The sequence below is a fragment of the Mustela lutreola genome, chromosome 9 (genome assembly GCF_030435805.1).
Source record: "Mustela lutreola isolate mMusLut2 chromosome 9, mMusLut2.pri, whole genome shotgun sequence".
Taxonomy (NCBI): domain Eukaryota; kingdom Metazoa; phylum Chordata; class Mammalia; order Carnivora; family Mustelidae; genus Mustela; species Mustela lutreola.
In genome coordinates, this window is record NC_081298.1 from 84,450,699 (window position 1) to 84,477,776 (window position 27,078).

Sequence of the window (27,078 nt, forward strand, 5' to 3'; positions counted from 1 at the left end):
CCTCCTTTCCTCAGGTCCCGGCTGGCAAAGAACTACAAACGACGTCCTAAATGCCGGGGAGGGCGGGGTGGAGGACTCGGTGTTCTGCCCATTGTGCCTGGCGCGCAAGGGGCTAGTTTATCCGGACCTGGAGAGTCCCAGCGCGAACCGGGAGCCGAGCGGAGGTGGAGGAGATGGCTTCCCAGCCACCTCCTCCCCCGAAACCCTGGGAGACCCGCCGAATTCCTGGGGCCGGCCCAGGACCAGGACCTGGGCCCACTTTCCAGTGAGTGTGGGATTTTTCTGGCCGCGGGTTTGGTGGGCCGAAGGGGGGACTTGGCAGGAGACGGTTGAGGCCGTTGTTGCGCTGCGGTGTCCCCTCCCCCTCTCAACCAGCCCTCAACGTTGAGGGGTTCAAGGTAGGGACGAGACGCCAGTGTGGGGAATTTCGATGTCAGACAGCTGCTTCTGACTCGACGGTTCTCGATGCAGATAGTCTCCATGGAGCCCCTGGGAGCCTCACTGGGTCCCCGAGCTTGCGAGAAAGGGGGCGGCTTCCTGCTCCTTTCTAGTAGCGGAACACCGAGACAGAACCGCTTAACCCTCTTAAAAGCGTTAGACTTTTGGTCTTTTCGCTGATGAGAATAGCTGGCATTTGCCCAGCACCGGCTGGACAGGGAGCAAAGTCTCCCCAGAGCTTTCGACAACCTCTCGAGAAGTTGGTGAAAGCCCAAAAGGTCGCTTTTACGCAACTGGAACCCAAGACTCTACATTTTGCGTTGTTTTTCAGCATAACTCAGCAATGTTTTGGATTGGAGAAGCAACTTGAAAGCGGGAGTTGTTAACTGCAAGGCTTATGGATGGACTTTGTGTGCAGAATAGTGTGTCACTTTTCTAAGGCCTGCGTGTTTTTTGTTTTTAATGAGTGTTTAATGGGGAAAAGGGTAAAAGAGAATGAAGGAGAAGAATTTCACATGCTTGTGTGCTTCGTGTTGGGTCGATCTGGACATCGAAATTTAGATGAGATTCGAATGGCAGATCGCCTACCATAGTAGGTTTAGAAAATCCCTAATATGCTGGAAAGTATTTCTGCAATGTTCTAAAATCTTGTAATCCTTATTTAAGTATCAAGATGCTTGAACACATTAGCAACTTAATTTAATAGCTATGGATAGATATATAACAAATAAAAGCTTTAATTATACTGTTAAGCTGGGCGACACTTTCTGCTACCTTTTTTATGCGAGATTTGATTTTTTTTTTTTAATTTTTGGACAATTCTTTGGAAGACAGGTTTTATACTTTGGCATCTTGTTAAAGTTCTGTTTGTGTAAAATTAACCATTTTCCCACTTTTTTTCATTGTGAATTTTAAACACGTAGACTGGTAGAGTGTAAGAGTGAATACTTGTGTATTCACACTTAGCTTTAAGAAAATTTTTCCAGGGGCACCTGAGTAGCTCAGTCAGTTTAGGGTCTACCTTGGGCCCAGGTCATGATCCCAGAGTTCAGGGATGGAGCCCTGCATTGGGCTCCCTGCTCAGCAGGGAGTCTGCTTCTCCCTTTGCCCTTCACCCTGCTCTCGCTTTCTCGCTCTGCTCTTTGTCAAATAAATCTTTTTTTTTTTTTTAAGATTTATTTATTTATTTATTTGACAGACAGAGATCACAAGTAGGCAGAGAGGCAGGCTCCCTGCTGAGCAGAGAGCTCGATGCAGGGCTCTTTCCCTGGACCCCAGGATCATGACCTGAGCTGAAGGCAGAGGTTTTAACCCACTGAGCCACCCAGGCACCCCAAATAAAATATTTTTAAAAAATTAAAATTACAGAAACAGTTAAGCCTCCCACTATTTCTTGCTGTAACTACTTTCCCTGTTTGCTGTTTAGTGTACCCCGTTATGTTTTTATACTTTATACCTTGGTCCTTAAGTTTGTTTGTTTTATATATATGTATATATAGTGTTTAGTGTGTTTTCAGAGTTTAAATAAATATATTCAAAGTATGTATCATTTTGCAAAATGTTTTTCCATTACATACTATTGATTTGAGATTTATCTTGTTCATACATACAGCTGTTGCTCATTCTAATTGCCGTAGGATATTCTATTATATAAAAACAAACTATTCTAAGTATTAAAGTATTAATTATGTATTAAAAACTGCTGCAGTGACCATTCTTTTTTTTTTTTTTTTTAAGATTATTTATTTATTTGAGAGAGAGCGAGAGAGCTTGAGCACGCACGCATCAGCAGGGTGGAGGAAGGGAGGGAGAGGGAGAAGCAGACTCCCCACAGAGCAGGGAGCCTAATATAGGGCCTGATTCCAGGACCCCAAGATCATGACCTAAGCCACCCAGGCACCCCTGCAGTGACCGTTCTTGTGCCTTTCTCCTTGTCCACATTTTCAAGGGATTTTCTAATAATGTGTTAATGGAAGTGAATTACTTGGTGGGAGGTACACTTAACTTCAAGTACTAACTACTGCCGCATTGCTCCCCAAAGTGGTTATATACCAGTTTTTACATTTTCACTAGCTGTTTCAGTTTCTCTACATTCATTCTAACACTGATGATGTTATTTTTTAGTTATATATTTGCCAGTCTAATGGATGTGAAATGATATTTAATTTTTAATTCGCACTTCTGGTTAGTAATAAGATTGAGCATCTTTTTGAATATTAAATTAGCCATTTGGAATTTTCCTGTTGATATTTTTTGCCCACTTCTTTATTGGCTTTAGGTTTGCTTATCAACTTGTTAAGAGTCCTTTGTTCAGGGCGCCTGGGTGGCTCAGTGGGTTAAGCCACTGCCTTCGGCTCAGGTCATGATCTCAGAGTCCTGGGATCGAGTCCCGCTGAGCAGAGAGCCTGCTTCCCTCTCTCTCTCTCTGCCTGCCTCTCCATCTACTTGTGATTTCTCTCTGTCAAATAAATAAATAAAATCTTTTTTTAAAAATAAAAGAGTCCTTTGTTCATATTAATTATATTTTTGTTTGTATGTTTTCAATTTCTTTCAGTCTGTGGCTTGTCTACTTTATTTACATTCATGTTCACTTTTGTTGTACAGATACTTCTAATTTATAGCGAAAATTTTCATACTTTGTGTTTTTTATGTCTTGGTTAAGAAACCCTTTCTGGAGCGCCTGGGTGACTCAGTAGTTAAAGCCTCTGCCTTGGGCTTAGGTCATGATCCCGGGGTCCTGGGATTGAACCCCGCATTGGGCTCTCTGCTCGGCAGGGAGCCTGCTTCCCTTCCTCTCTCTTTGCCTGCCTCTCTGCCTGCTTGTGATCTCTGTCTCTCAAATAAATAAAATCTTTAAAAAAATATATTCTGCATTTCACATTAATATCTTTAATCTACCTGGAACTGACTCCGTTGTACAAAATCAGTGCAAAATAGAGATTATAATCCCCCCCTCCATGGGGATAATTATCCCAGTACCATTAATTTATCTATTCTGTACTAGTTTATAATGCTATCTGCATCCTATTAAGTTTTCCTAAATGTGTGATTCTGTTCGGGGGACTTTCCTATCTGTTCTGTTGGTTTTTCTATTAATATGCTAGCACCACTCTGTCCTTTTTTTTTTTTTTTAAAGATCATTTTATTTATTTTAGAACAAGCAGAAGGAGGGGCAGAGGGGGGAGGAGAGAATCTCAAGCAGGCTCCATGCTGAGGGACCCCTGCTAACAACCCTGAGATCATGACTTGAACTGAAATTGAGTCAGACTCTTAACTGACTGAGTTTCCCAGCCACCCCCACACTGTCTTTTTAGTAAGTTCTGATACCTGCTATGTCAATAGCCTCCACACATTGCTATTCTTCAGAATTGCCTTTGTTACATTTACCCTTTATAAAAAAGACTTACTGGGATTTTTATTAGAACTTCATGAGAATTTGAACCTTTTTTGCCCTAAATAATGTTTTATAAATATCTCCATGAAGTACTTTTCCATCTTTTATATCCAGGATAAGTCAGACTTAATTTGTTCCAGTGGTTTAGTTGAAGTTCTGTTGTGTTTCATGCTGACAGTCCTATGTACAAATAAGCCAGCATAGATAACCAGCATCCTTGTATTGCTCCTGGCTTTCATCAGATTGCTTCTGAAAACTCACCGTTAAGGATAATGTTTGCTTTTTTGTTTTTAATAGGTTTCCTTTTGAACCTCTGTCTCCTTACCTTGCTCATATTTTTATTATGGAGTATTAAATTTTATAAATGACTTTTATGCATTTATTGAGATAATCATATGTATTTTTTAAATTTGAAAATGTTTATTTCATCCGTTAACTTTCTAGTGTTGAATCATGAGTAAATTTTTAGATGAAATTTACTACTTAATTGTGATTATTTTGTAAAATACAGTGTTGATTTCTGTTCTAATATTTTAAGATCTTTGCATATATATTTCTAGATAAAATTAGCCTGTAATTTTCTTTCTTTGTACTTTATTTTTTTGGCTTTATATCCAGGTTGTATAGCTACAGAATTTTTTCTATTGAGTCTAATTTTTATTCCTTTATAGGTAGACTGTTCTTTCCTTAGTAGGCTTTAAGATTTTACCTGATACCTTGGTTCCCTGCAACTTTATTATGTCCTAGTCAGGTGTGAATATACAGACATGTATATTTTTTCCTCCTGCTTAATACCTACATTGTTCATGCTCAGTACCTATAATATTTACTCTAATAATTCAATCTTTCTTTAGTGTAGGAAAATTTTCACTACTTATATCTTTTAAGCCCATCTCTTCTTCCCTGAGTCCTATTAAACATTGTATCAGGAATAGTTTCTGCTAAAGTACCAATGTATGACTTACTCCACTTTCTTGTTTAGTTAATAGGAAGTCTAGAGAGTCTAGAGTCTGCTAATTCAACATTGTTTTTAGGGGACCTACATTTTTCCTGGCTTCCTTGTTGTTTTCTTTAAGCCTTCTGAGAGTTTGGACCACTTATGTCTTATTCTTGCTTCTTTGAAAGGAGTCTCTTTTTTCCTTTGGCAGCTTTAAAGATTTTTCTCTTTGTTTTTCGTTTTCAGCAATTATACTTTGTTGGGGCCTCAGTGTGAACAGTTTTGTTGTGTTATTTGGGATGGGAGTCACAGAGATACTTACATCTCTCATTCATTCATTAATTTTAGAAAGTCTCAGCCATTGTCTCTTCAAATAGTGCTTCTGCCCATCAACTTTTTACCCCTTTGACTCCCAGCTCCCTATAAGCTGTTTATTTCACTGTACAAACCATAACTTAAACTCCTTTCTATGTGTATTCTTTTGATACTCACGGGTATTTTCTTCTGAGCTCTCTTCTGGTTCATGGATGTTTTTCTTTCATAGGGTCTAATCTGGTACTGAGCCAATCATTAAATTCATAGTTTAATCTTATTTTTTAGTTTTAGAATATCCATTTGGTCCTGCTTTATAGTTTCTATTCTCTGCTAAAAAAAAAAAAAAAAAAAAAAAATCTCAATCTTGTCTTTTTTTCTTTAAGATCTTAGTCATAGTTTTTTTTAAAGTCTCTGCCTAGGGGCGCCTGGGTGGCTCAGTGGGTTAAGCCACTGCCTTCGGCTCAGGTCATGATCTCGAGGTCCTGGGATCAAGTCCCGCATGGGGCTCTCTGCTCAGCAGGGGGCCTGCTTCCCTTCATCTCTCTCTGCCTGCCTCTCTGCCTGCTTGTGATCTCTCTCTCTGTCAAATAAATAAATAAAATCTTTAAAAAAAAAAAAATAAATAAAGTCTCTGCCTAGTAACTCCATTATCTGGACCCTTATGGATCTCTTTGTATTATCTGATGTTTTCCTATTTTTTTTTTTGACATATAGTTTAGTGTTCACATAGGCCAAATTATTTTTCAGTGAGAGTTGGACATTGTATGTAGATAATTTAAAGCAATTTGAGGCCTAGGATGCTGGCTGTCTCGAGAGTTTTACCTTTGACAGGCACCTTTCCCCACTAGCAGTGTAAGATCATTTTAATGCCTTCAAGAATTGAGCCAGTTTGAAGCTGTGGTTTTAATTCCTGCCAGGGCTAGCTTATTTCTTATATACCATTTTCCCCTTATTCCTAGTACATGACCCTTTAAGGTCCCAGTCTGAAGTGTGGGTTTTTACATTGGTCCTCATCTTTACAGGTTCTGAACTCTAGTTTTTGTCTCCTGAGCACAGTGAGTCTATTGAAAGCTCTGCATAGCTTCTTGTCCTGTCAACCATCTCTTCCAGGTTGATGCTTGTACCTTGAGAAACTTTTCAAAATAGACTCTGAGTTTTTCTTTCTCCTGGATATTAACTTCTTAATTCCTCAATGCCTTGTTCTTGCATGTTTTAAACAGGTAATGTTATTTTTTTTAGCCTTTCTAGTTTTTTTAGTGGGAAGATTAGTCTGATTACCTAGAATGCTATTACTTGAAGTGGAATTCCCCAAGTTCTGTATTTTCCACCGTGTTCCTTTATGTACAACAACTAATTTTCTTCTTCCCTTGCAGTTGCAGGACAATTTCTGTGACTATGAACATCGTGTCTAAGATTTGTAATGGATTTTTTCATCTTTACATGTTTTTATTTCATTTCAGTTCTTATTTCATAGATGTTATTGCTTCATTGAACTCTTTGACTATTTTAATGTTTGGCTGTTATATAAAATTTGTTTTTCCTTGAATGAATTCTCATTCTTTTTTTAAATTGATATTCAATTAATTAACATATAGTGTTTTATTAGTTTCATAGGTAGGATTCAGTGACTCATCAGTCTTACATAACACCCAGTGCTCATTACATCACATGCCCTCTTTAATGTCCATCACCCAGTTACCCCATCTCCTAGCTCCCTCCCCTCCAGCAATCCTCAGTTTGTTTCCTATGCTTAAGAGTCTCTTACGGTTTGTCTCCCTCTCTGATTTCTTCTTGTTTTATTTTTCCCTCCCTCCCTCTATGCTTTTCTGCTTCGTTTCTTAAATTCCATATATGAGTGAAATCATATATCTCTGACTGAGTAATTTTCTTAGCATAATATCCTCTAGTTCCATCCATGTCATCGCAGATGGTAAGATTTCTTTTTTGATATCTGAGTAATATTTCACTGGGTGTGTGTGTGTGTGTGTGTGTGTGTGTTTATGTGTGTTTACTACCTCTCCTTTATCTATTCATAGACATCTGGACTCTTTCCGTAGTTTGGCTATTGTGGATATTGCTGCTATTGTGGATATTGCTGCTATTAACATTGGGTTACAGGTGCCCCTTCAGATCACTGCATTTGTATCCTTGGGGTAAACACTTAGTAGTGTAATTGCTGGGCCGTAGGATAGTTTTATTTTCAACTTTTTAAAAGATTTTATTTATTTATTTATTTATTTATTTATTTGACAGAGATCACAAGTAGGCAGAGAGGCAGGCAGAGAGAGGGGGAAGCAGGCTCCCTGCTGAGCAGAGAGCCCAATGCAGGGCTCGATCCCTGGACCCTGAGATCATGACCTGAGCCAAATTAAAACCAGAGGCTTTAATCCCTAAGCCACCCAGGCGCCCCTATTTTCAACTTTTTGAGGAACCTCCCTATTATTTTTGAGAGTGTCTGTACCACTTACATTCCCACCAGCAGTGTAAGAGGGTTTTCCTTTCTCTGCATCCTCACCAACGTGTGTTGTGTCCTGACTTGTTAATTGTGGGGTGGTATCTCATTGTGGTTTTGATTTGTGTTTCCCTGATGCTGAGTGATGTTAAATATTTTTTCATGCTTCTGCTAGCTATCTGTTTGTCTTTGGAGAAATGTCTGTTCAAGTCTTATGCCCATTTCTTGATTGGATCACTTGGTCTTTGGATGTTGCATTTGGTGAGTTCTTTATAGATTCTGCGTACTGACCCTTTGTCTGATAAAATATTTGCAAGTATCTTCTCCTATTCTGTAGGATGTCTTTTGGTTTTGCTGACTGTGTCCTTTGCTGTGCAAAAGGTTTTTATCTTAATGAAGTCCCAATAACTCCTTTTTGGCTTTGTTTCCCTTGCCTCTGGAGATATGTCTAGCCAGAAATTACTGCAACCAAGGTTACAAAGGTTGCTATCTGTGTTCTTGTCTAAGATTTTGATGAATTCCTATCTCACATTTAGGTCTTTCTATCATTTTGAGTTTATTTTTGTGCATAATGTAAGAAAATGGTCCAGTTTCATTCTTCCGCATGTGGCTGTCCAATTTTCTGAACACTGTTTGTTGAAGAGACTGTCTTTTTTCCATTGGATATTCTTTCCTGCTTTGTCAAAGATTAGTTGACCATAGACTTGAGAGTCCATTTCTGGGTTCTCTTTTCTATTCCACTGATCTGTGTATCTGTTTTTGGGCCAGTACGATACTTTCTTGTTGATTACAGCTTTGTAATAGAATTTGAAATCTGAAATTGTTATGCCTCCACCTTGGTTTTCTTTTCAATATTCCTCTGGCTATTTGAGGTCTTTTCTGGTTCCATACAAATTTAGGATTATTTTTGTTCCAGCTCTGTGAAAAATGTTGATAGTATTATGATAGCGATTGCATTGAATGTGTAGATTGATCTGGGAAGCATAGACCTTTTAACAATATTTGTTCTTCCAACCCGGGAGCATGGAATGTTTTTCTGTTTCTTTGTGTCTTCTTCAATTTCTTCCATGAGTGTTCTATAGTTTTCAGAGTGCAAATCCTTTACCTCTTTGGCTAGGTTTATTCCTCAGTATCTTCTGGGTTTTGGTGCAATTATAAATGGGATCGATTCCTTAACTTCTCTTTCTTCTGTCGCATTGTTAGTGTATAGAAATACAACTGATTTCTGTGCATTGGTTTTATATCCTGCCATGTTGCTGAAATCCTGTATGAGTCCTAGCAATTTTGGGGTGGAGTCTTTTGGTCTTTCCACATAGAGTATCATGTCTTTGCAGAGAGTGAGAATTTGACTTCTTTGCCTATTCGGACATCTTTTATTTCTTTTTGTTGTCTGACTGCTGAGGCTAGGACTTCTAGTACTATGTTTAACAACAGTGGCAAGAGTAGACATCCTTCTTGTGTTCCTGAGCTTAGGGGGAAAAGCTCTTAGATTTTCCCCGTTGAAAATGATATTTGCTGTGGGTTTTTCATATATGACTTTTATGACATTGGAGTATTGTTCCCTCTATCCCTACACTGTGGAAAGTTTTATTCAAGAAAGGATGCTGTATTTTGTCACATGTCTTTTCTTTGTTTATTTAGAGGATCAGATGGTTCTTGTCCTTTCTTTTATTAACATTGTATATCACACTGATTTGCAGATGTTGAACCACCCCTACAGCCCAGGAATAAATCCCACTTGGTCGTGGTGAAAATCCTTTTAATGTATTGTGGAATGTAACTGGCTAGTATCTTGGTGAGAATTTTTGCATCCATGTTCCTTAGGGATATTGTTCTGTAATTCTCCTTTTTGGTGGAAACCTTGTCAGGTTTGGGGATTAAGGTAATGCTGGCCTCATAAACAAGTTTGGAAGTTTTCCTTCCATTTCTATTTTTTGAAACAGCTTCAGAAGAATAGGTATTAATTCTTCTTTAAATGTTTGGTGGAATTCCCCTGGGAAGCTGTCTGGCCCTGGACTCTTTTTCGTTGGGAGACTTTTGATTACTGCTTCAATTTCTTTGCTGGGTATGGGTCTGTTCAGGTTTTCTGTTGCTGCTTCCTTTTTCAGTTTTGGCAGTTTATATGTTTCTAGGAATGTATCCATTTCTTCCAGATTGCCTCTTTTGTTGGCATAATTGCTTATAATTGTTTGTATTTCTTCAGTGTTGGTTGTGATCTCTCCTTCAATTCATGACTTTATTAATTTGGGTCCTTTCTCTTTTCTTTTTGATAAACCAGGGGTTTATCAATCTTAGTCTTTCAAAGAGCCAGTTCTTAGTTTCCCTGATTTTTATTCTTGCTTTGTTTTGTTTTTATTTCTATATCGTTGATTTCTGCTCTAATCTTTATTCTCTTCTCCTGCTTGGGTTAGGGTTTATTTGTGTTCTTTCTCCAGCTCCTTTAGGTGTAGGGTTATGTTGTTTATTTGAAACCTTTCTGTTTCTTAAGAAAGGCTTATATTGCTATATACTTCCCTCTTAGAACTGCCTTTGCTGCATCCCAAAGGTTTTAAACAGTTGTGTTTTCATTTTCATTTGTTTCCATGAATTTTTAAAATTCTTATAATTTCCTGGGTGACCCATTCGTTCTTTAAAAAGATGGTTTTTAACCTCCATGCATTTGTTTTCCTTCCAAATTCCCTCTTGTAACTCAATTCAAGTTTTAAAAAGCATTGTGGTATGAAAATATGCAGGTAATAATTCCTGTTCTTTTGGTACCAGTTGAGACCTGATTTGTGACCCAGTATGTGATCTGTTCTGGAGAATGTTCCATTCTGTTGCTTTAGAATGGAATGCTCTGAATGTATCTTTGAAGTCCATCTGGCCCATTTTTTCATTCAAAGCCCTTGTTTCCTTGTTGATCTTCTGCTTAGAAGATCTGTCCATTGTTGTGAATGGGGTGTTAAAGTCCTCTGCTATTGTTGTATTATTATCAATGGGTTTCTTTAATTTTGCTAATTGGATGACAGGCTGCTCCCATGTTAGGGACATAAATATTTATAATTCCTAGATCTTCTTATTGGATAGACCCTTTAATTATGACATAGTGACCTTCTTCATCTCTTATTACAGTCTTTAGTTTAAAATCTGTTTTGTCTGATACAAGGATGGCTACCCCAACTTTCTTTTGGTGTCCATTATCATGATAAATGGTCCTCTGCCCCCTCACTTCTTTTCTTTTCTCTTTCTTTTTTTAAGATTTTATTTATTTATTTGAGAGATTATGTGAGTGAGAGAGCACAATCTGGGGAGCAGCAGAGGTAGCATAACAAGCAGACTCCCCAATGAGCAGGGAGCTCGACATGGGGCTCGATCTCAGGACCCTGAGATCACAACCAGAGGCAAAGGCAGCCTCTTAACCAACTGAGCCACCCAGCCGATCCCCCTGCCCCACCTCACTTTAAATCTTTAGGTGTCTTTGGGTGTGAAATGAGTCTCTTGTAGACAACATATCTATGGATTTTGGTTTTTTGTTCAATCTGATTGGGGCATTTAGCCCATTTACATTCAGAGTAACTATTGGAAGATATGAATTTTGTGCCATTGTATTACCTGTAAAGTCACTGTTTCTGTATATTGTCTGTGTTACTTTTGGGCTCTCTCTTCACTTAAAGGATCCCTTTTTAATATTCCTTGCAGGCTGGTTTAGTGATCACAAATTCTTTTAGTTTCTGTTTGTGCTATAAGCTCTTTTTTTTTTTTTTTTTTAAGATTTTATTTATTTATTTGACAGAGAGAGATCACAAGTAGGCAGAGAGGCAGGCAGAGAGAGAGGAGGAAGCAGGCTCCCTGCTGAGCAGAGAGCCCGATGCGGGACTCGATCTCAGGACCCTGAGATCATGACCTGAGCTGAAGGCAGCAGCCTAACCCACTGAGCCACCCAGGCGCCCTGTGCTATAAGCTCTTTACCTCTCTGTTCTGAATGATAGCTTTGCTGGATTAAGCATTCTTGGCTGCATATTTTTCTCATTAGCACCCTGAATATATCATGCAAGTCCTTTCTGGCCTGCCAAGTCTCTGTGGATAGGTCTACTGCCAGCCTTATCTTTCTTCCTCTATAGGTTGATGACCTTTTGTCCCAATCTGCTTTCAGGATTTTCTCTTTGTCTTTGAAATTTGCAAACTTCACTATTATATGTCAAGGTGTTGACCTATTTTTATTGATTTTTGATGGAGGTTCTCTTTGCCTCCTGGACTCAAGTGCCTCTTTCCTTCCCCAGACTGGGGAAGTTCTCAATTATAATTTGCTCAAATATACCTTCTGGGCTCTCTGTTTGTCTCTTGCTCTCTTTTCGCTTCCTCTGGGACCCCAATTATTCTAATATTGTTTCACAACACTTGGGAACTCTGCTGCACTCAGGCACCCCTCTTCTTTCTGTGACCCCAGGGATCCTGAGACCACACTGTCCCATCCAGGACTCCACCTCCTTTGCCACCTGAGCACCTTTTAAGGCAAAGATATCCCCTACCAGAGCATATTTCTAAAAGTTCCAATTTTATACTTTGATCTTTATCACTTTCTCGTAGCCAGCTTATGGGAGTGCCCTTCCCCCACTCTTTATATTCTAATGCATCACCTCAGATTCACTTCTCTTCGCCTGCTGCCTTGCAAAAAGTGGTCACTTTTCTATTTGTAGAATTGCAGCAATTCTTTTTTAGATGTCTGGTTGAGTTTGATATCTATCTAGCTAAATTTCATGGACTAAATGAAACTAAGAGTCCCCCTACTCAGCCATCTTCCAAAGAAGCTGAATTTTTATTCTAATTGTTGATTTTTGTTAGTTTGGTTTCTTTTTAGTGTTTTTATTTCTTCTTTATGTGTCTTCTTGATATGTTTGTTTTGAATAGGTTCTGTTCTGTTTCCTTTTTGAGTTTTTTAGTTGCTTCCCTTCTTTCTTCTTTATTTACCTCTTTCTGTCTAGTAGGTTTCCTGTTGTCTCTCCACCCTCCCATGTAAGAACAAGCATAAAAATGGTAGCTTATGGGGCGCCTGGGTGGCTCAGTGTGTTAAAGCCTTTGCCTTCGGCTCAGGTCATGGTCTCAGGGTCCTGAGCCCCTGCTCAGCAGGGAGCCTGCTTCCTCCTCTCTCTCTCTCTGCCTGCCTCTCTGACTACTTCTGATCTTTCAAATAAATAAATAAAAATAATTTTTAAAAATTAAAAAAAAATGGTAGCTTAGATTAAGGATATCAAAGATCAGGTTACTGAGTCAGTTGTTAACTTGTTTCATTTCCTGCACTTGAGACATTAATGAAAGTCTTACCCTTCATAGTTCTGTAACTTTCTAAAAATCTTAAACTATTGTTAGCAAATTTATAATTGCTTTTTAGAAGCCAAGGTATTGCATTCCAACCCACATCTTCAAGGAATGAACTAGTTCCATTTGTTTTTGTTTGGTTTGGTTTGGTTTGGTTTGGTGTTTTGTTTGTTTGTTTTTAAGAGAACCAGTGAGGTTTCTTTTTCTTTTTTTTTTTTTCTTTTTAAGGTTTGTATTTATTTGACAGTGAGAGAGCACAATCAGACGGAGAGGGAGAAGCAGGTTTCCTGCTGAGCAAGAAGCCCGATACAAGGGCTCAATCACAGGATCCTGGGATCATGACCTAAGCCGAAGGCAGATGCTTAACTGACTAAGCCACCCAGGTGCCCCAAACTAGTTCTGTTTGAGTGGAGCACTTTTAGTTCTTGTTATTTCCTAGAAACTTATGTCCTGGCTGTCACTGCCTGATTTCAGACCCAGAATTGAGTAGGCCCATAGCTTCACCCCTATAATCATCTTTATATTTCTGTTTAGTTTCTATTTCATAAATCTAGATATGTCTATTTATTATTTTTGTTTTATCTGTTATTGCTCCTACTTTAGAGTAGAGCTGCTTTATGAAAACTAGAAAATACTACACTATTTCTTAGTCACTATTTCTTAAATTATTTCTTAATCTTTTCTTTAAATTCTTTTTGAAGTTCGGTTCCACTTTTTGTGATGTGATACAATATGAAATAAACAAAACCTATGAATTATTCTTGCCAAAAATGTTAACCTGATTCTAATTAAACCTTTAGATGCAGTGTTTAATTTAACTGGAAATGTAGCGGACAGAGATATATTTAAACAACATTTTGGGGTCTCCTGCATGGTTTAGTCAGTTAAGCATCCAGCTCTTGATTTCGGCTCAGGTCATAATCTCAGGGTGATGAGGTTGAGCTCTGTGTTGGGCGGGGAGTCTATTTGAGATTCTTTCCGTCTGCCTCTCTCCGCACATGAACTCCCCTCCCAAAAAAAAACAAACAACATTTTGGGGAAACACAGATCAACAAATATAAGATATTCTCAAACAAAACTGACTCAGGGTGCCTGGATAGCTCAGTCGGTTAAGCATCTGCCTTCAGCTCAGGTCATGATCCCAGAGTTCAAACCTTGCTCAAACCCTGCTTTGGGCTCCCTGCTCAGCGGGAAGCCTACTTCTCTCCTTCCAACTACATGGTGCTCCTCCTGCTTGTGTGTGCACATTCTCACTCTCTCTCTCTCTCTCTCTGTCAAATAAAAATTTTAAAAAATGAATAAAATGGGCTCTACTCTTCAAAAAGTCAAGGACATTTAAAAGAAGCAGGATGATTCTAATTTAGAAGAGATGAGGAAACAACCAAATACAATGTGTGAACCTTAATTGCACTTTTGTTCAAAGAAAACCACAGTAACCTAAAAGACATTTGACTCTTACAACTTAATGATAAAAAAGCAAATAACCTGATTTTTCAAATGGGCAATATCTCTGAATAGACATTGCTCCAGAGAAGAGCTAAAAGTGGCCAGTAAGCCCATGAAAAGATACTCAACATCATTAACCGTCAGGGAAATGAAAAACAAAACCACAGTGAGATACTACTTTATACCCACTAGGATGGCTGAAGTGAAAAAGATGAATAATAACAAGTGCTGGCAAAGATGTGAAGAAATTGGAACACTCATACACTGCTGGCAGGAATATAAAATGGCCCAGTTGCTTTGGAAAACAATCTGGCGATTCCACAGAAGGTTAAGCATAGTTACTGTATAATCTAGCAATTCCATACCTAGGTATATATACCCAAGAGATAACAAAAACATATGTCCACATAAAAATTTTTATATAAATGTTCATAATAACAGTCATAATAGCCAAAAAGTAGACACAATGCAAATGTCCATCAACTGATGGATGGATAAACATAATTCAGCAATAAAAAGGAGTGAAGTACTGATAAATGCTACAAAATGGATGAACCTTCAAAACATTATATAAGGTGAAAGTAGCCAATCACGAAATACTACATATTGGTATGATTCATTTACATTAGATTCTCATTATTTGCATTTGCAGATTTTCTTACTAAAATTTATTATAACCCCAAAATTAATACTTCGGGCACTTTCATGATCACTCACAGACATGCACAGAGTGGCAAAAGATCTGAGTCATCTCTCAGCTGAAGTTGAACAAAGCAACCCTGTCACTTCTTTTTTTTATGTATTTATTTGTCAGAGAGAGAGAAAGTGTACAAGTGGGAGGGCAGCAGGTAAAAGGAAGAGAAGGAGCCACCCCACTGAACAAGGAACCGGATGTGAGACTTAATCCCAGGACCCTGGGATTGTGACCTGAGCCAAAGGCAGATGCTTAACTGACTGAGCCACCCAGGCTTCCTGAGACTTGGGGTTTTTGTTTCCGCTTTATGCTATAAAGAGGTATCCTTTTCACAATTTGATGGAGGCCACATTTTTCATATTTTGGTAATTTTGCTGTTTTAAAATGTCCCCTAACCATAATGCTGAAGTACATTGTTTCCCCCAGGAACAATGATTCCATATTTGCTAGTTTAATGTTCACAGCAACTTTACAGAATGACTATTAAAAATAAGAATTGACGATACATGAGATATCTAGAATAGACAAATCCATAGACACAGAAATTAGATCAGTTTTTACCTAGTATTAGGACTAGAACAGGAAATAGGTAGTGATTGCTAATGGATAAAGGATTTCTTTGTGAGATGATGAAAGTGTTCTGGAATTACATATGTTGATGGTTGTACATCTCTGTGAATATACAGAAAGCTCATTGAATTTTATACTTCAAATAGCTCTTTATACTTTAAATAGCTAAGGTCATGGTATATGAATTTTATCTCATTAAGGCTGTTTAAAGACAGTTGATGGTATTTGTTATCTGTTGTCTGTTCAAATGTTTAAAGACATTTGAAAGTAATTGTTATCTGTTGAATATCAATTGGATAATGATGAAATTGTTAATTTTTAGAAATGGGAAAATGGTATGGTTTTGTATGAAATATCTTTGTTCTTAGAAAATACATGCTGAGGTATTTAGTAGTAATATATCAAGTTTAGGGACGCCTGGATGGCATAGTCAGTTAAACATCTGCCTTAGGCCCAGGTCATGATCCCAGGGTCCTACAATCAAGTCTCTTGTGGGGCTCCCTGCTCAGTGGGGAGCCTGCTACTCCCCTCTGCTTGTGCTCTCCCTCTCTCTCTCTCTCTCTCTCTGACAAATAAAATCTTTATAAAAAAGGGGGGGGTATCAAGTCTACAAGTTACTTTCAGTGGTTCAAGAATTTTTTTTTAAGATTTTATTTATTTGAGAGAGAGCATACATGTTCATGAGCATGATTGTGGGGCAAGGGAGAAGGAAAAATAGGCTCCCCACTGAGCAGAGAGTCCTATGAAGCAGTTCAATCCAGGACCCTGGGATAATGACCTAAGCTGAAGGCAGACACTTAACTGACTGAGCCACCCAAGAGCCCCTGGTTCAAGAACTTTTAAAAGACTAGAGAGTGAGAGAAAGAAAACAAATACAGCAAAACAACAGCGGTTATTGAATCTAGAGAGAAGGAATATTGGTATCCATTGTACTTTCAACTCTTTTTGTGTTTGAAATTTTTCAAAATACGAAGTTGGGTTGGGAGACTTTTGGCACATTTAGCACTGAATATACATCTTTTGTTATTCAAAGTCATAGTCCTGCTTAGTTGTTCTTACAGAAAGAACAGAAAGCCAGACTATATGTGGAAACTGATTATACTTGTGTATGCCAGAAATAGGCAGCATTCAAATCAGAGAAGAGTAAGAGGAAAACTTTCTTTTTTTTCTTATTACATATTTACATTTAATTATAATTTTTAAACTATCATATTCATTGAAATTTATAAAATAACAAGGATATATAAAGAAAAAATCTGTATTGATACTCTAGGTGATATATGTGTTTTAAATATTCACTAAAGAGAGGCTTCAGCATAGTGTTTGTGTCAGTACCTGTTATATGCTAAGCACTGTAGTAGGTGATGGTGAAACAAGAGTAACTCATGTACTTGTTACATGAGCTCATTGGTAGAAGAAGCAGACATGTATAGGAATGTAAGATACTGTATAATGATGGGCAGAGAATTATGGGAAGGGCTTCTGATAATGGCAGAAGCATTAATTTAAGGGGGGGGGGAACCCTGTTGAGGACAAATAGAAAAGCTAAGCAGAATATAAAAACATTGGCTTAAAAACATCTGCTTGAATGCATTATAGAACAAATAAGAAGGTAAAGATTTGTGGAGCCCAGATCTAGAGAAAGATGGAAGTCCACAAAGTTGAGAGTGGATTCACATAGAATCTGCTACTCATTCCAAAAGCAGTTTGGATGATGAGAAACTAGACTAGAAGAGTACTTTTGATAGACTCTTGGAGCATGGTTAGAGTCTAGTGGTCTAGAGGTGCTGATAAATTACCCACACCTTGAGTTATCACCCTGAAGAGATACATCTAAGTGAGGGTATAAAAGAAGCAAACGGGCCCTTAACAGGAATATAAGCCCAGCTTCAAATCTTTTCCATTCCCAAAATTAGATTAAGGATATCGTGAATTGATAATTGCCTTAACAGCCTGCCCAAAGTAAACGAGAGGATAATTAAGAAACCAGTATCCAGAATGAAATATATCTGGAGGAAGAGAGCATCATCCAGGGACTCAAATTATTGCTACAGTTCTTTGTGTATATCTGATACATAAGCAAAACCAAATAACAGGACCCAGAAAGACATTAGATAACAGAAATGGAAATTAAGTGTAACAACAGATAAAAAACAGATTCATAGGGGCTCCAGAAAATGGAGTTACCAAAGAGACTTTAAGTTAACATTGTTTTTAATATGTTGAAGGCAATCAATAGAAGGAAACATAAGGAATTTTGGCAGATGTTTGGAAACTATTAAAAGGAAAAGGAATATCTAGGATAAAAAAATACAGTAGCCAAAATTAAAAATCATTGGGTTTAACCACAGATTAGACATTGCTGCAGAGAGAATTAGTGACTTAGAACAGTGTTCTAAGTGTGTCCTGCGAGAGTATGGACCAACTGTTGTTTTTCAAACTGTGTAATAGCAGTCCACAAAATAATGAAACTTAGGCCAGGATGTAAAGAAAGCAACATTTGACACTGAGCATACTGTTTAGTTTAATTAGCATTAAGAATACATTGATTTACATTATGGTACAAGATATTTTATTTTGTGGTAGAATGGCCCTTGAATAGCAGTGACCTGAAGGATAAGACGAAAATATCTGGGGCGCCTGGGTGGCTCAGTGGGTTAAGCTGCTGCCTTCGACTCAGGTCATGATCTCAGGGTCCTGGGATCGAGTCCCTCAGCGGGGGGCCTGCTTCCCTTCCTCTCTCTCTGTGATCTCTTCCCTTCCTCTCTTCTACTTTGATCTCTCTCTGTCAAATAAATAAATAAAATCTTTAAAAAAAAAAAAAAAAAAGAAGAAGAAGAAGAAGAAAATATCCAACATATTTTTGCACAAAGAGACAAAGTACAGAAAATACAGAAAGGAAGGGAAGAAATTTAGGGGATGAGGCAAGGTATAATTTACAAATAGAGAGGATAGTCTGATAGCATTTGTTGTACTTTACTCATTATAAATGGGAACATATGACTTAAAAATTAGCAGTGGTCCACAGACCTTATTTTAAGTAGCACTCAAGAAATTGAATTTATAATTAAAATCATAATCTTGATAGATGCTGAGAAATCACTTGATAAAATTGGGTGTTCATTCATGCTAAAAACTCAGCAAATAGAAATGGAAAAGGAACTACTAAATTTACAGCAGCCCTGTAGCAAACATAATAATCAGTGGTGACAGGTTGAGACCTTTCCCTTTGAGATCAGGAAAGAGACTGTTATCACTTCTATCCAAGATTGTATAACATGTCTGAGGTATAATAGCTTAATCAGAGCTGTAAGAATTGAAAAAAGAAGAAATAAACCTACCGTTATTCACATACAAAATGATTGGAAATCCTTAAGATTTTTTGAAAATCCGGGCGCCTGGGTGGCTCAGTAGGTTAAGCCGCTGCCTTCAGCTCAGGTCATGATCTCAGGGTCCTGGGATCGAGTCCCATATTGGGCTCTCTGCTCAGCGGGGAGCCTGCTTCCCCCTCTCTCTCTCTCTCTGCCTGCCTCTCTACTTACTTGTGATCTCTCTCTCTCTCTCTGTGTCAAATAAATAATCTTTAAAAAAAAAAAAGATTTTTGAAAATCCATTTGAATAAAAAACAAGATTCCTGGATACAAGGACTATATTTTTTTAATGCATTATTTCTATGTAATAGTATCAAAATGAAATTTAGAAGACACCATTTACAATAGCATCAAAAATATCAAGTATGTATGAATAAATTTAGAGAAAACCTGCCACATGGAAACTATATAAAACATTATGGAGACTCAATAGTTATCTTTAAAAACCGTTATTGAGAAAAACCTTTCAGAGACCTAATAAATGTGAGTTGAAACTCACTTGATGTGGTTTATCTCAAATTAACCTGCAGAATCAGTGTAATCCCACACAGTCTCAATAGGGTTTTGTGGGGGAGAAGGTGTAGAACTTCAAGCTCTGATACTGAAATGTGTGTAGAAATTTAAAGGGTCAAGCAGCCAAAACATTCTTGAAGTTGAAGAACATTATAGGAGGACTTGATTTATTGGATTCTAAGACCTATTATAAAACTATAGTAATTAAGATAATGACATTTAGGTGCAAGAATAAACAGATACATGGTTGTACCCAACTCTGAGAAAATAGATTAAGAATACTTCTAATAATGCCGGCATAAGTAAACAAGAAAATAGCAAAGTTTAGTCAGCTGTTTTACTTCTTCATTTTGTTTTAAGACTGAGATTCTAAGCTTGTGGATATTAGTGACTGTTTCTTATTCTTACACATCTTCAGGAGATCTGTTGTTAACACTGGATCTGTAAGAAGTATTTAATAGTTACTTTGAATTGAATTTATTATGTGCTTAAGTTGCTATTTTAAATCTTTATCTGGTTTTAGATCTGCTGATTTGGGTCCTACTTTATTGACAAGACCTGGACAACCTACGCTTACCAGAGTGCCCCCACCTATTCTTCCAAGGCCATCACAGCAGACAGGAAGCAGCAATGTGAATACTTTCAGACCTGCTTACAGTTCATTTTCTTCAGGATATGGTGCCTATGGAAATTCATTTTATGGAAGCTATAGCCCTTATAGTTATGGATATAATGGGTTGGGCTATAACCGCCTTCGTGTAGATGATCTGCCACCTAGTAGATTTGTTCAGCAAGCTGAAGAAAGCAGCAGAGGTGCATTTCAGTCCATTGAAAGTATTGTGCATGCATTTGCCTCCGTCAGTATGATGATGGATGCTACCTTTTCAGCTGTCTATAACAGTTTCAGGGCTGTATTGGATGTAGCAAATCACTTTTCCCGATTAAAAATACATTTCACAAAGGTTTTTTCAGCTTTTGCGTTAGTTAGGACTATAAGGTATCTTTACAGACGATTGCAGTGGATGATAGGTTTAAGAAGAGGCTCTGAGAATGAGGACCTATGGGCAGAAAGTGAAGGAACTGTGGCTTGCCTTGGTACTGAGGACAGAGCAGCTAACTCAGCAAAATCTTGGCCAATATTCTTGTTCTTTGCTGTTATTCTTGGTGGTCCTTACCTCATCTGGAAACTGCTGTCTACTCATAATGATGAAATAACAGGTAAGAGTAGGAGAATGGACTCAAAAACCTTTTAACAGTCTCAAATTTCAAGAATGAATTTGTTAAGTTAGCATTCTTCATATTCATTTGTATTTAATATTTTGATCCAATTATATTTTCAGTTAAGAACTTGAAAACTGGAAAACAAATACATAGCAAAAACAGGCTTGTTGATTTATTTATTGTTTGCTTAATGTAACGGTACACATTGCCTGACTACCGTTTACAAGGTACTGAACTTAATGCTGTAGAGGATGCAAAGATACAGAGGACATAATTCCTTTACCTTTCTTTTTTTGGTTTTTGTTTTGTTTTGTTTTTTCTCCCTTATCTTTCTAATACTTATTGGCAGGGAAATGGCTAAGACAATACACAGGTATTTGTAATTTTGGCTTGAAGAAAAAGAGAACGTTCATAATAGATATCCTAGTGAACATATTGTTGGATCTTATATGGTGTTAATTATAGAATTTACTTTGGGGGGTACTTTTCTCTTGGCAAATAAATTTATGCAGTTTATAAACCATATTGAAATGTAAATCCTAACCCTTAATCTTAATTCTTAATTTGGTTTGTAGACAATACGAACTGGGCAAGTGGTGAGGATGACCATGTAGTTGCTAGAGCAGAATACGATTTTGCTGCTGTATCTGAAGAAGAGATTTCCTTCCGTGCTGGTGATATGCTAAACTTAGCTCTGAAAGGTAATAAAGCGTGAATAAATTGGAATTATCCATGAATTTTTTAAATTTGTAAATAGAGTATTAAAAACTGCAACAAAGAATCTTGGTCATTGTTAGTTAACTCAGAAGTAGTTGCTAGGATTTCTCTTTCGTGTCAGTTTAGAACTTCCAAACCTGGGGGTCTGGGGGTGGGGAATGCCCAACAGGTTTGTTCCAATAATAATTCACTGAGATGAGGAAAGATTTTGTTCATATAATCTCTTCTAAACTCAAAACTTGAATTCAGATTCTGATAATTCCCACACAAAGACATGAAGTAAGCACTATATGTAATAAATCTAACAACCCAAAGAAATTATCCAATGTCATGTAAGTATCCCCGTCAGTCTTTGATTGCTCAGACTGGTATTGCTTTCTTTTTTATTTGAATAGTGTTTACTTCAGAAACTCCAACATGAATATTCTAGGAATTACTCTCATGAAGTATTAAAGAACCTCAGCAAAAAATTTATATACATCTCAGGTTTATTGTTAGACCAGGTCACTAATAGTTTTTAATGGCTCCAGACAAAATGGCCTTTTCCCTTTAGCTTTCCCCAGTAATGATGATCAGAATTTTTAATGGATTTGGGGGGGGGGGGAGAAAAGATTTTTGTGTGTTTGTGGGGATTGAGGTTTGCTAGGAAAAGTAACATTTTGTTGGTAAAGATACTAGTGATAATAACAGCTGTCCTTTATAGTACAAGGCACTATAATTGCATTTAACCCTTATAATAATGATACATCTTGCATTTAACCCTTATAATAATGATATGATGTGGGTACTCTTATTATACTGTTCCTATTTTACTTATGAGAAAACTCAGAATGACTAAATTGTCTAGGATCACAAAGCTGAGATGTGATGGAGCTAGACTATGAACCTAGGTTTGTCCCACTTCAGAACCTATATTTGTGACTAACTATGTGATCTATTAATGGAAACTTGAGCCTTTAATTAGTTTTAGTCATTCTTTATATAGGGAAAAAATATTGTTAACGTTCACATTATTTGATTATTATATAAATAATTGAAAAATATCAATCAAATTTGCTAAATCTCTGCCACATCCTTCAGACACAAAATCTAGGCTTCTAAGTATTATATTTATGGTTTTTTTTCTAGTGAAAATAGCACTTTCAAATAATTAGTTTTAACTAATCTAAATAAAATATTAAAAAGTTCAAGTGTGGTTTCTTTTAATTACATTATACTATTTAAGGAAAATTTTATATCTCAAATTATTTGTCCACTAATGATGCTGCTTAACTCTGTGGCTTTGCTTCTTTGCTTTTCTCCATTGCTCACATAAAGTACGTATGAGCATTTAGAACAAAATCAGTCACAGACATGGTTGATTTTAGATGTTTTATTTTTTTCCCCCATTGTAAAGTATTAAACATAAAAATGTCATATTGTGCCTGACTTACAGTGTTGAATTAAAACTGAAAGTTAAACAGCTTATTAAAGATACAGGCTATCTTGAAAGTACCAAAATACAAAATTGAATATACTAAAAAACCTTTTCTTCTTTAAGCTTAGAGTATTGCCTTACCTTTTTTTGTTATGTGGCTAGAGTTAACTGAGGTCTTTATCTTTGCCCATCTTGGATTAAAATCAGCAGTGTTCACTTTCTTGAATTGTTCATCACGAGGGCGCTTGACTGGCTTGGTTAAGCATCCAACTCTTAATATCAGCTCAGGCCTTGATTTCAGTGTCATGAGTTCAAGCCCCACAGGGACTGCATGCCAACACGGAGCCTACTTTAAAAAAAAAAAAAAGAAAGAAAGAAAGAATTTTTCATCAATAGAATGAATTTTATGTAGTATATAAAGAAATTTGTCATGTATAAAGGTACATATTTTCTACACTTGCTCTTAACTTCTTTTGAGAAGGAATGAGAAGTTCATTTCTTAAATTTCAATTTAAAATATGGACGCCTGGGTGGCTCAGTTGGTTAAGCAGCTGCCTTTGGCTCAGGTCATGAACCCGGCGTCCTGGGATCGAGTCCCACGTCGGGCTCCTTGCTTGGCGGGGAGCCTGCTTCTCCCTCTGCCTCTGCCTGCCATTCTGTCTCCCTGTGCTCACTCTTTCCCCCTCTCTCTCTCTGATAAATAAATAAAATCTTTAAAATATGGAAAACACTGATGTTAGTTTTAGCTTTTGGGAGAACTGAATCTCCTTACTCTATGAATGGACCAACTGATAGAAATTGATGTTCTTTGAGGTTGAAAATGTATTTGGTAAGTATAAAATAAAAAGTGTAAATTATAAGAAGGGATCCTAGAACTGGTAAGCCTACTCATCATTTGATTTGGAATATATATATTGTTTATATATTTTAGTATGTAAGTGTAACACAGATTTTACTTAATATTTTGTTATCAATATTTTTTGGACTCCAAAGTGTGTTATAATTACAAGGCTGTCTTTTCTTCCATCAGAACAGCAACCCAAAGTACGTGGTTGGCTTCTGGCTAGTCTTGATGGTCAAACAACAGGACTTATACCTGCTAATTATGTCAAAATTCTTGGTAAAAGAAGAGGTAGAAAAGCAGTGGAATCCAGCAAAATTTCCAAGCAGCAACAACCTTTTAACAACACAACACTAACTAAAGGAGCCACAGCTGCTGATTCTTTGGATGAACAGGAAGCTGCCTTTGAATCTGTTTTTGTTGAAACTAATAAGGTTCCAGTTGCACTTGATTCCACTGGGAAAAGTGGAGATAAACAAGATCTTTGATATCTTTCCTGTTTGCCTGCAGTTGAACTATACTTTTTAAAAATTACTTCTTACAAAGAAATTAATCTACAATCCAATGAACACTTTTGTTAACGGCTATTCCAGGTGTTTTGCTGCTAGAAATTATTAAAGCTGTACACTAGTGTGTTGGTCTGGTGACCTGGTTACATTTTAGAAGTTATTGGACCATGAGGATATTTGTTTCACCTAGATTTTAAGATTATGGAGACTGCTATCATCTTCATCTTATTTAAAATCCTATGTTTTATTGAAAATAAGATGATGAACTATAGAATACAGTGTTTGCTATAGTAGGGGTCTTAAATGCTTTTTAAAGTTAGAACTTAATTGATTTGGAATCCTCAGAAATTGAGTGATATATAAATATGAAAACAGGCAAAAGTCTACTTTTTTTTTTTTTACAACTTTAAACTGAATAATAAAATTTTCTGATCTGTGTTATATCCAGTCTTGGGTTTGCTTTAGACAGTAATATGTTTTTACCTACCAACAATTGATACTGTTACTTTTTATTGTATTTTTAAAAATTTATCTTGAAAAGTCACTTGAAGTATTCTGAAGGAGATGGTTCTAGAGTGATACTTAGCCCTTCTAGTTTTTCCTGCTAGTAAAAAGGCTGAAGTTTATCTTTCTTACAGATTATTTCAGTTTCTTCTGAGGATCGTAGAACTTTTTATCCCTTTACAATATGACTAGTTTTCATCCTAGGTAAATCAGAATATATGAAAGATTCACTTTCTTTTTCTCCAGCCAAGACACAAATCCTTTGAGTTTGCACATAACAATATAATCAGTTCTAGCAGTAATGATTTAAATCTTTTCATGGATTTTCTGCTTTTCTGTAGTGTAATTACTTTTTAAATTCCATAGTCAGGCTGTTCTTTAAACCTTGAAAATGTGTCACATTGGATACACATTTCTTTTAGGTTTAGTTTTTACTACTGAGGCTATTATTAAAATGGTGAATTGCCATTTAGCATATGATAATACTATATGACTTGTTTTGTGTTTAATAATGACTTTAAATGCAGTTAAATTTCAGTACACTGAGTATTTCCCCACAAAATTGGAAAATCCATATACTTGCTGTGATCATACTACAAAATAATATTAGGAATACAGGTATACAAGAATACATTTACAGATATGGCTCAAAATGTGGAATTATTTGATATTTTGATTATTTTCATCTTTTTATAGGCTTTATGTTCATCAAATAAATAATTCTAGAACAGTTCACACAAAAGCATATAAGAACCAAATACATATTCAGCATAGAATTTTACTGAAGGCTTTTTGGGAACCTCTCTATTTTGAAAGGACAGTAGAAGTAACGTATAATTTAAAATATAAATATTGACCCCCATGCAGAAAAAAATTATTTAATAGTAAAATTTCTTTATCTTAGGCCTATTTTTTAACACCCAGATATTATTTAGTCTTCAAGTTGAGATAAAGTTTCTTGTATATTATTTTACATTTGTTGTGTTCTACAGTTACAGATTCTGCTTTTTTTGTTGTTGTTAGAGTAATTTATGGAAATTTTGCCCTTGAAACAATTTTCAATAAAACAGATTATTTAATTTGATGTTGAGACATCTAAATTGATTGCTAGAAATGAAGTGAGGGTGAAATGTTGAGACAGCTCTGTTTAGGTTAGAAAAGGTGAATCTCTAGGATAGAATTTTGACTACTTATTAAAGGTGTGTAAGGAGAAGAGTATAGCGCAGAATGAAAGACAAAAACAATTTCACTTTTCTTTGTTTGGTTTTCAGCTAAGTACACTAAATTGCAGTATACATTATCTGATAACTATTTGTGTCTGAAAATTCCTTTTCTATTAGAATTCTGGAAAAGGAAAAAAGCAGAGAAATTTTATAGCCTTTTTTTATCATGACAGTTTTAGTATAATTTTTTGGATGAGATTAAATGTAATATTCACAGCTCTAATACTGTTTTTAGGAATTCATTTAAGTACTACTTTACAGAAATTACTAATTGAAACCAAAACATTTTCGATTAAATAGAACAATAAATCACAAGTTACAATAAGAAAAGTTTCATGTACATTTTTTTTTCTGATCGTATTTTATCAGTTTAGAAAGGAAAAGATAACAGGATTATAAATTTTTATGTTTTAACATTTATTTGGATACTTGATTCAGTCTGTCATTATGTCATAATTATACATTTACTTGAACACAGCTGTCCTTTATCTTATGCTTTCTTTAATGGAAAAGGAACAGAAATTGTTCTTCAGTTAAAATTTCATTTTTAATAGGTTGTGGAGTTACTTTTACCGGAAAATAAAAGTATATTAAACTTGGTTGACACTTTTTTGGAGATAAACTTAACTCTTTTTGCAGGATTAAAATTAATATAAAAAGTGTATTTTTCTTCATACTGTGTATATTAACTACTGCAAACCAGTTCTATTTCCTTGTGATTTAAAGAAAAATATCAGATTTATATTTACATAATAATTACCTAGAGGGCTATAAATAAAACAAGACCACAAATCTAGGTTTTGGGAAATCTAGATATTAGTCTGAATATCACTGTGAACTTACTATAAGACTTAACTCACAATTATTTTTTGTTTCCTCATTGACAACATTGGGGATAGCTGCTACATCTGCCTCCTGAGAGAATGCTCTTAAAAAATGTAAAGCAAGGGTGGGAGGTTGGGGTACCAGGTGGTGGGTGTTATAGAGGGCACGGATTGCATGGAGCACTGGGTGTGGTGAAAAAATAATACTGTTTTTCTGAAAATAAATAAATTAATTTAAAAAAAGTAAAGCAAAATCAAAAGTACGACGTTACAGCAAGTATATATGTTTATATGTTTTGTAAATTTTTCTGTATATATTGAAACTCCTTAACATCCTGAAAAAGTTAGGAAGAATTCAGATCTATCTCGAATTTTAGAATTGCATATACTTAATTAA

At 36.4% G+C, this 27,078-nt stretch overlaps 1 protein-coding gene across 1 annotated transcript; it reads left to right on the forward strand.

Moving 5' to 3' along the window:
* The first annotated feature begins 105 nt into the window (after positions 1-105).
* PEX13 (peroxisomal biogenesis factor 13) lies at positions 106-26,456 on the forward strand. Its single transcript, XM_059187758.1, has 4 exons — positions 106-265; positions 19,949-20,643; positions 21,222-21,347; positions 23,811-26,456. The coding sequence occupies exons 1-4, from the start codon at positions 174-176 to the stop codon at positions 24,107-24,109; spliced, it is 1,212 nt and encodes a 403-aa protein (XP_059043741.1). The 5' UTR covers positions 106-173; the 3' UTR covers positions 24,110-26,456.
* Positions 26,457-27,078: the final 622 nt, after the last annotated feature.

Coding starts and splice junctions, on each gene's coding strand:
- PEX13 (XM_059187758.1), top strand. CDS start 174: ATGGCTTCCCAGCCACCTCCTCCCCCGAAACCCTGGGAGACCCGCCGA. Junction 266..19,948: donor GGACCTGGGCCCACTTTCCA/GTGAGTGTGGGA, acceptor ATCTGGTTTTAG/ATCTGCTGATTTGGGTCCTA. Junction 21,348..23,810: donor GCTAAACTTAGCTCTGAAAG/GTAATAAAGCGT, acceptor TTCTTCCATCAG/AACAGCAACCCAAAGTACGT.